A 10,550-nucleotide genomic window follows, 5' to 3' on the forward strand; every position below is an offset into this window, starting at 1 on the left:
CTCTCTCTCTCTCTCTCTTACAACATAAAGAATTCCTTCCAGTTTCAATAATCTCATCATAATTCTTGTTCAAAAATGTTAAAATTATATTACAAAGAAAGGACGGTTTTGCTAAAGTATCTTAAAAAATTTAGCTAATACTGCAAATAATAAAAATTTTGTTAAATGATTGTATGTGAAATGGTGTAAATTGATTTAGAGCAAAATCGTTCTTTTCATGCTGTATATATAAAATTATTAGGTTCTTGATCCTCCTCATGATCGTACCTATGGCATTACCCTTTCATATATACATACAATACCCGCATAGAACGTGACACAAATAATCTCGATAAACTCTTCAGAAGCCCGTACCTTAAATTTAATGATGATGATAATTTTAATTATGAAAAAATCCGCCATTAAAGATAAAGTCGCGATTTCTGAGAAACACACCGATTAATTCTCCTTTCCCCAAGAGCCCGCAGATATATAATCCGGTGAATAATGATCTCACAGAAGGATCCAGTATTCACCGCGGTGCGGCGTTCCGATTTCACTGACCAGTAGTGTTCCAGTATCTACCGTGCCGTAACAGCGCGGAAGATATCACGAAGAGATTTAGCCGGACATTTAGCCGAGTGCTCTCTTCTGTCGGTCATTAAAGAGGCGCGGGCCGCCTCTAATCGCCATGGATGGATACCGAGCAGAGCTCGGTGTCGAAGAAGATACCATGGGTAGGGAGAGTTTTGTAATGACGAGCGCCAAGAAGATATCACAACACGGCACGGCGCTGCGCTGCGTTTAAAATCAGACGGATGAGTAACCTTTTGATCGATGTGTGTTTTCTCAACATCTCTCGTCTCTATTGCGCTAGAATTTCAAACTTGCGCTAATGCCACACAAGGGAGGAGATATTCAACGTGACGCGACGTAACGCGACGACTTAAGGATCTGTTTGCGGGAACGCGAATACCTGCGCGATCATTATAGATCATACGGCGCGGGCGTTGTTCGTTGTTACAGACTGCCATTATATGGATGGGCATAATGAAATTGCGCGATGAAATTCTTCGCAACGCGAGATTCGTTGCTTCGACACGTCCCGCTCGTAAATCTAGTGATAATTTGAAAAGTGAATTTAATCAGATTTTAATGCCGCGTCATTATGTCGAATCTCGCGGCGAGTCTGTGGACTGCGAGTCGTGTCGTGTCCGCCATACAGGATGTCTCAGACTTGGCAAGCCGGTCTCCCTACCATTTAGACGTAGTCTGCCCGATTCACGCGCGGTAAAGGATAATTCATAACGCGGCAACGAAACGCATCCTACGTTTATCGCACTGGCTGGGGCCTAATGAAATTCCTCGATGAGCAAGGCGCGATTGTACGCCGGAGGGAGCACCAATTATTGTGCTCGCAATGCGTTACTCGAATTGCAATCATGTTACTATAAATTCTCTAACTCCTCGCGCTGTGCAATTGAGAGTATAACGATCGCGAAAAACCTCGTGATAAAAGGATATTTTGGCTCCTGTTCAATTATAATTATGTCGTTAATATGTCGATTATAATGAGCCTCTTGCCTGTAATAAATAAAATTAACATTGTTTCGAGAACTGCAGGTATGTTAAAAGAACTGTGTACTCAACTACAAGCGAGCTCTACGTGCGAGTCTTAGCTTCCGACTTCTTCGCTTCCGACATCACGATGACCGATGGGACGTTGAGGAAAGTCGTTGAATGAAACGAGCCGTTAAACGCGCACGCAGGAATCTCTCTTTCCTCGACGAATTCTCAGAACGTATCCCTGAACTTTTGTCGGGCGCTTTCGCGTGCAGCGCAACCCGCGCATAAATAATGCCGACGTTTGAGAGAACGAAATGAGCAACGACGATTGTCTGTCCGATGGCATCGATTTATGCGTGTACTTCGACCCGACGCGACGTCGATGATGATGGCCGCGGCAGCCGATGGCGATGGCGATGGCGATGGCGACGACGACACATCGCGCACGACGAACGGTGTAAACGGGCCTTAAACTCTCCGCGTTGCATTTCGCGTCGGTATGCATTCCCGCGCGCTCGCACAGGAGAAGATACAGATATCTTTCTCTCTCTCTCTCTCTCTCTCCCTCCCCCCTCCTCATCTCGACTATGCCACGTGATTGCATACCACGTCGTCGTCGTCGTCGTCGTCGTCGTCGCCGTCGCCGTCGCCACTCTGCACGACTTGCATCCACAAGTTCGCAGATGCGGTCCCTGTCTCCTGTTGGATTTTTAGCGCGGATTCTTGCCGCGCGTTTAACGCGTCGACTTGACATACGATAATTGAGTAGCTAAGTGTCGTAGGTGCCTAACTGGCAATTTCTAATATTTCATTTAAATAACAAAAATAAAAGAAAGCACATTTGTCATCTGACACATTAGGCGCTGAAGAGTTATGAAAGACCTTTATACTTACAATTAGACTATTAACTCTAGATGTCTAAAAATTACAATAACTTCCTCCATAACTCAACTACGTCAAAATAACTTTATTATTTTCAACTGTTGCAATCATGAATATAAACTTTTTGCGGTAATATCGTTTTTTTTCTTCCAAGTGCCGCCGTACAAGAGTGTTTTTTTTCCGAATATAGGTAATGAACTAGGATTAGAAACAGTATAAGTGCCAAACGCAGCGAGTTTAGAATGAAAAAAATGTATTTTGCTCCCTTTATAATGAATTCTTTCGCACTTTACATCGAAATTGTTATAACGAAATACATTTAAAGCATAGATAATTTATAATCAAGTAGAAAATATTGAATGGTATATATAAATCATATATTATTAATGCTTTACACATATTGTTTCAGCCATAATAACGAACCGACTTATAAACGCGATTCAGAAATAGATTTAGAAATTTTACTATTTTCATTTAAATTTCGTTAAAAAGAAAATATATTAACTGTAGCTTTGTGTAAATAAAGAACAGTACATTACTTGTATAAATTTACATAAAATTTTTACAATTTCATTTATATTAAAAAGATATAAGTTCAATTGTGTGCTGATTATTAAAATATTAAGATTTGAAAAATTAAGTGAGTCATCGATGTCAGATAGCCATAGAATAATGAAGGATACTTAAGAATTAAAAAAATATATCAAATTATAAACTCGAAACATCGAACAAATATTTTTCCATTTTAAACAAATTTCTTTTTCTCTTTTTACGGTTTAAACCGTATCACTGAACAAAGCAGATTGACACGATACTTACGAAGAAGAATATAAACTGTTACATATTACACGCAATCTCAAACTTCCAAGATTGAATTATTTCAAATTTGACAGCCAATTAGCGACACACCGTAACGAAATACGTAAAACGATATATCTCGTCTGTTGTATGCAATGTGTAACGCAGAGCTTTGCCGAACCAGGAGCTCGAGCTTTATAATTATAAACACTATAATGCATTATTAACATTTTAATTATGCGCGTGCCGCGCTAAATAGTTCGACATAAACATTCGCTTTGCAGTTCTAACATTTTGTTCGACTCGTATATGCGTTACATTCGTTTAATATCATTAAAAGATCAACTGTCGTTTTATACAAGCTATTTTATTATTAATTAATAATTAATAACTTATCGGACTATCACTTGGTTTAAAATTCTATTTCACTCGTGACAATCAGTTATGTCTTTCCGTTTCATTATTTTGCGGTGATAATTATTTATAGCCTTTATTTTCCGTGAGAGGAGATTGTATCGTAATAAAAATGCAATGCCATAATTTTGAAGTTTATGATGGGCATATATGATCTATGTAAATAGGTTCGGTTACAGAAGAAAGAAGCGCTCGATATATTATCGCTTTTTATCGTTCTGATAAGCACTTGTTCTTATCAACAGTAAAATACGTAGTGCTTTTCCAAACTTGTCAAGATATCAACAGTTTCCGTTAATTAAAAAAATACTAAAGTAAAACAATATGAGTAATATTTTCACACAATCAGAGAACAATTAAAAAATGTCATCGTTCCAAAGACAATGTACACAACTCTCTCTCTCTCTCTCCAAAAATAATCATACATCATCAGAGGTGTGCCAAAGGGTTTTGCTAGTTATCACCATGTTATCGTGATCCCCATTGTTAATGCCAATGTCTCATGAACCTTGCCGTTCATCAAGGCGAGAAATGCAAGTATAGGTAATCATAAACCATAACTCTCGTTACTAATTGCGTCACTAATTTCAATTAAGCTCAGAAGTAAAGTTTATTGTTAAATTAAATCTAGAATTAATCACAAATTTCATTGACTTTTTAAAAATCAATCCCTGTTATATAAAATTTAATAATCAACGTATATTATAATTAAGCTAAGAACTAAAGATTAATCGACAAAAAGATTATACATTTTTTTTTCATCATTATATTATCGAGTTATAATATCAAGTTAGAAAAGTGCATTAATTACGAAATAGAAGCTCTTCTCAGGCGTCTCTGTGAAACGTCCGTTCGTAATGTAATCGCATAACGTGAATCATCAAAAATATCGTTACGTTCGCATAAATTCCAGCCGGATGAATTCTCGCGTCTAACCTTCGCACTGTCGCGTGTCACAATTGTTTCCATACGAAACGGAAGTCTTCATACCGCGTAAACGTGACTCCGAATGTGACTTGGGCTCGCATTCACGCTGCGCATGTTACCTCGAACTCGGTTACTTGATTCTCGCGTCCCGTGATAAAAATCGCGCGATTCTTGCATTAAATGAAACTCTGACTGGCCACACTTTGAGAACGTGAACAGCGTGCGGTGTGTTTTATCGCGTTTCACGTGAATCATCGGTTTTAGAAGAATTATTATATTGTACTCTGATTTTGTGTGTGTGTGTGTGTGTGTGTGTGTGTGTGTGTGTGTGTGTGTGTGTGTGTGTGTGTGTGTGTGTGTGTGTGTGTGTGTGTGTGAGAGAGAGAGAGAGAAATGTTCTGATTAAACCACATTTTCGTTTGAAACCAAACAGAATTTCTGGTATGGTTGGTTATCATGTCATGATAAAATGTCATTTTTGTTGAGCCTTTTTGTCGGTTTAATTAAAATATTTTTTTCAGTGCGCAATTATGAAAAAGAAACGTCTTGCCAAAAAGTGACAAAAAAATTGCTTAAAAATATGAGATTATTCAAATAGAATCAATGTCGAAAGTACGAACTCTGCGTTTTAGATCACAGTCATCCACTATCACTTTTAACGATACATATGTCTGTACTTTAAGATACATATGTATGTACGCGCTTCTCGAAATGTCTCTTGGGAAATAGAGAGATTTAACATTAAATGGTTGCGCTACACGTCCCTGATCTAAGACACGTTTCGAGAAAAGTATTTCAATTCTCAATGTTGTGACTTAAATTAGATCTTGGCAAACCCGAGCCCGATCTGCCTCGGAATTCTCGGAAGTCGAAGGAATGTCGTGAACTCGAGAGAGGGAGAGGCGAAAATTCACTTACCTTCCAACCGGCGCTGCTATTGTTGTCACCCTTGTCCTTGAAGTAGGATACGTTCTGGACCATCCACTCGTAGATCTGCGAGAGGGTGAGCCGCTGGTCGGGCGCGCTGGTGATCGCCTGGGTGATGAGGTCGGCGTAGCTGAGGTTCCCCCAGGCGTTCCTCCTTGAGGAGTTCTTCTTCACCGGTAGGAGACCCTGGGCGAGCTGCGCCTGATGGGGCGGCGTGCCGCCTTCGGCGCCTTCCTTCGCGGTTGGCGCGTTACCCTCGACGTATCCTTCTGGTCGCGGTAACGGCCATGTATTGGATCGTGCGCGAGTTTGCGGCTCGAATCCGGTCTCCAGGTCCGGCGAAGTGGAGAACTCGAACGAGACTCCCTTCTTCTGTGCTTGCTGTTGCTGTTGCTGTTGCTGCGACGGAGTCATCGACCCCGACGCTGTGACCGGCACCGAATCCATCATACTTGCCGGGCCGTTCTGCCAACTCTGATCAAGTTCGCGATCGTATGCGTAATTTTCCAACGGAGATCGGTAATCTACAATCGATGACACTGGGAAGGAATTCTGTTCACGTTCACGCGGTACCGGTCGGGCTGCGTTTGAATCACTGTACGTGTACGTGGGTTTATGGGTGTGTGTGTGTGTGTGTGTGTGTGTGTGTGTGTGTGTGTGTGTGTGTGTGTGTGTTGTGTGTGTGCGCGCGCGCGTGTGCGCGCGCGAGTGTATGTGTGCGCGCGCGCACGTGTGTGTGTGTATGTGATTATGTGTGCTGGACGGCCTTCCTACGTCACCGCTTGGATGAAGACTCGTAGCAATGCTTGTTCGCGCCGAATTCGAGTCAGTGCGGTGTTGCTGCTGCTGCTGCCGCCACTCACGTCCGACGTCGTCGTCCCTTAACCCTTTTTAGACACTGTCAGGTTCTTCAACATCACCATCGAATCAAAAACGATCGAGCGCGAGATGGGAATGTGCGACGTGACGCGCCACGATGCAAGGCGAGCTGAGGCGAGGCGAGGCGAGGCACGAAATCGACTCTCACGCACACCGGGAGACGAAGCTCCGTGCCGGAGCAATGGTTCGACGACGACGGGTTCGCAGGAAGCGAATCGACTGCGCTCGCGTGCGACTGTCGACAGCGATGAACCAACTGAGGATTCCGACGGGAGCCGTTCTGCGTGCCGAAAGGCGCGCGTGAGCGAGAGAAACGTAGAAGAAGAGCGTGGCAGCGGCGGAGGAGAGCGAGAAGGGAAAGAGAGAGATAGACAACCGGAGCGCGAAGCTCGGCGAAGCGAGGAGAGAGGAAGAGAGAAAGGAAAAGAAGAGAGAGAGAGAGAGAGAGAGAGAGAGAGAAACAGATAGGCGCTCGGAGCAGCGGAAAGAGGGAGCAGACCACGTGGTCAAACTCTGTGTTTACAAGCCGTGCCGTCCGGGGGTCACGTGGCCATGTTTTGATAGGAAGTTGGCCCGCTACGGGTAGATGTACGCTCTACGTCGTCGTCGTTGACGATGGCTGCTCGGGCACGGTATCGCGACGTGATTCACGTGGCCAAGACTCTTCTCCTTCTGTATGGTCGGCGGGATTTTCGGTAGAGACCGCCAACGGCGAGAGACCGACGATGGCGATGATGACCTTTGGTGCTCTCGTTGCCCTTGGAAGACCGTTCCCCCTGATATCTCTCATCGATATCCTCGGATCCTCCACGCGCTGTCGCTCCGCGCGCGCGAATACTCCTCTCGTGATCTTGCGCAAGTCTTCGACTTTTGCAAATTTCTGCAAACGTAAATGACGTGTGTGTAAATTATCGTTCAGTTGATTGATGATTCCCTCGATCGAAGAAAGTAACAGAATCGCCTCGCTTGGTGACGAAACCTCGTGAGAAACGACGTGAGATTCTCTCTCGCGCGTATCGTCTAAGGAAAGAAAACCTATCCACTACGAACAACTTGCCGGCAAGGCAGCGCGGCGCATACTGGCGAAATTCCTCCGACCGGCGCTCGGATTGCTCGGAACCGACCGAGCGGAGCCGAAGTTACGAGGAGCGAATTTGCGACGCCTGTCGCCGCACTTCGGCGCGCCGATCGTCCGACGGCGTGGCACGTGAGAGAGAGAGAGAGAGAGAGAGAGAGAGAGAGAGAGAGAGAGTGTGAGAGCAGGGAGAGAAACGAGGAAGAGACAAGTATCCTCGGCAAACGGTAGGGAGAGTACGCGGAGAGTATCGTAGAGTAGCGTAGCTGGTGGGTGTCTCGGCTGCCTCGGAAGGGGTAAGAAAGTCAGAGTGGGAGACGGGCAATAGTGGGGGATAAAGAGAAGGACGAATGAGGGCGAGAGAGATGGCTATAAATTGCAACTTTGTGCAACGTAAAAAGGAGTGGGAGACGAATGAGGAAAAAGGACAGAGCATCATGCCGTGTCTCCAAGGTGGAAAAGGACGAAAGAACGCGACGGGAGTTGAGGAGGGAGAGTGCAGCGTGCTCGTACTGCTCGTCTACCGGGTGGGCGGGAAAAGGGGTATACGCTGTGCCCCTAGGGTTAGGCATCGCACTGCGCACAGAATCCGCGGGGAGGGAATTTGCACGCGGTGCTTCTCTTCTCTCTCTCTCTCTCTCTCTCTCTCTCTCTCTCTCTCTCTCTCTCTCTCCCTCTCTCTTGCTTTCTTTTCCTTCATATCTCCCTCCGTCCATCCTGTCCTATCTCTCTTCTCAACCTCGTATCTCCTCCCACCATTCCGCCGCGATAGTCCTACGTTCTCTCGACTCGATTTTGCGGCAACCCTTCCGGTACTTTTTCGTATCACTGCTCTGCGACTTGTAGAATCCAAAGATTCCCAACGACCGATCGAAATAACTCGGCCTGTTGTTTTCGGTCTGCGTGCCTATCGAATGGTACAGCGTCCTCCGAAAGCCATGAAACATTCCTGAATATGTTCGCGAACATTGTTGTATCGCAGCGGCGCGACGGCCGGATGTGAATTCTTCGTCTAAGCATTTGGCGAAAAAAATTCAAGTATAGTTCGGTTTTTTTTTTACGCTTTCGTATAAAGTCTTAAATAATTGTTTACACGGCAGAAAGATTTTTTTCACGTTGCCTTTTATATTTCAAATGATGTGCATTAAAAAAAGAAGAGACTAAAAAAAATTAATGCTAAGGCTCCAGAAGCTCAATAAATTATAATTTGAAATAATACAGTGTCAATAAAAGAGGCAGTGAGCTTAGCACGCTGATAGTGCAACTAGATTTTTTACTTTCAAATATTCAATGTACAACGATTCTCTAAACGTTTCGGTTAGAAGATTCTCAAAATCATCCTCAGTGGACAAAAAAGTTATAATAACATAATTTTCATCTTCATTATTTATTGGATCTATTTTAGAGTCCTTCAAACTCTTCTTCAGTTGAAGAATTGTTAACATCTTCGAACATCGATTATTTATTCCGAGTGGTCATTGTAAAAGAGATATAAAGTAATTTCTTAATGCCGACTTAAAGATTGTGTGTGACATTTTTATAAACAAGTTGATAAATCGATAGAAACAATGAAACTAAAAACTAAACAAATTTTTAGATAAAATCTTTTGTGTTTAAAATTAGAAATGATATTATGCAAGCGAACTGTCATGAATTATTCTTATGATAAAATCTTCCAGTTAATATTGATAATTCAACTGAATCGAAACGGTCATCTAAATAAATTTGAATCTCAAAAAACTTTACAAAGAATTTAAGATATTTTCAAAGTTATGTTCGTATAATCAGGACTTTTAAAAAGAGATAAATATATTTAAAATTATCATTAACAGTTTAAGTGGATTCTAAAGTGATAGGATCTTCTTAAAACGTCATAGAATCTCCTTAAAATGTTAGTGATAATTTTAATGGTTTTACGTCTCTTTTTAAAAATCCTTCTTGAAAAGTACGCACATCAGAAGATGATTAAGATGCACATGTCCAAAGTATTGTTCAAAGCTACAACCTTTTCTAACTGCGTAGTTATTTTCGACGTGGTCCGTCGAGATCATATCCCAAAGTATTCAAAGGAACTGTTTACCCGTCCTCAAAGATACCGTCAATTAAATGCACTTTCTATCACAACAGATTCTTTGGTACTTTTTATGCGCTCTTAATTATTCGCCAGTGCTCGATGTTGTTGAGCCGATCGAATAACTTCGAAACCCTCCTCCGTCCTTCAATTCGGCCATTGTCCGAGGTCTGTTGACATAAATCCCACGCGCTGAAGATATCCCCCATCCATAAAAAGAAGTCGGCAGTGCTGCTGAAAGGGCAGGTAAATCCGGCCATTGCAACCCAGTTGAAACAAGAAACGACGACGCGCTTGGTGGTGGCCAAACACGTACACGCGAGTGTATATCCGTATCGTCCTGTGCGGGCAGCTAACTTAAGGGGTACTGTCACCATGTGTAATTATGCACTCTGAACCTTCGATTGTCCGGCGGATATCCCCGATGCACCCATTGCTCAATGTTGTTTGCGCGTGAGCTAAAAACAGCACGCCATAGCTCACCGCGTTCGTGTACAACCGCGCGAACATGCCGCCTGGCTATAAATAGAAGATGAATGGATTCTTAAGGACTACCTGATCGAGTAATTGTACAAACAATTTGGAGTACTGCAACTAACTATAGCTAATTGTAAATTATACTTGTATAATGCGTTGTATTAGTTTAAATTCATTTACTTTACACCAGTAATAAATTGCTGAAGCCCTTAGCTGTTCATTAAAAAGTTCCGGAAAAGGACTGATTATGAGACTGCTGACTGAGTTTAGTACGTACAGTAGTATTAAAGAAAATATAATTGCAAGCAGTACGCGCGAAAATCCAATGAAAAAACCCAAACATGTTGACATGTGATCAATTGTAAATTTTTTTCTAAATTCAAAAAAAAATACACTTGGTATAAACAATAATACAATAATAAAACCTTATATATCTGCCAATTTTTATGCCTACTTCATTCGAGTTTTTGAAATTTCAAGTAAATGTAAATGTAATTATATAATATATATTACTCAATTATTTCTTCCTTTGTTCTTGCTGTCATAATGCTTAAG

At 42.4% G+C, this 10,550-nt stretch overlaps 1 protein-coding gene across 3 annotated transcripts in view; it reads right to left on the reverse strand.

Annotated features, from left to right (window-relative positions):
* LOC108691821 (forkhead box protein O-like) overlaps positions 1–6,172 on the reverse strand; it is a 169,196-nt gene extending 163,024 nt beyond the window's left edge. For all 3 annotated transcript variants that reach the window (XM_018199737.1, XM_018199735.1, XM_018199736.1), the window contains exon 1: positions 5,485–6,172. In XM_018199737.1, the coding sequence (XP_018055226.1) occupies positions 5,485–5,943 (459 nt within the window). In that variant the 5' untranslated portion in view covers positions 5,944–6,172. The remainder of the gene's footprint in view (positions 1–5,484) is intronic.
* Positions 6,173–10,550: the final 4,378 nt, after the last annotated feature.

This window comes from Atta colombica, unplaced genomic scaffold (assembly GCF_001594045.1).
Source record: "Atta colombica isolate Treedump-2 unplaced genomic scaffold, Acol1.0 scaffold52, whole genome shotgun sequence".
Lineage (NCBI taxonomy): Eukaryota > Metazoa > Arthropoda > Insecta > Hymenoptera > Formicidae > Atta > Atta colombica.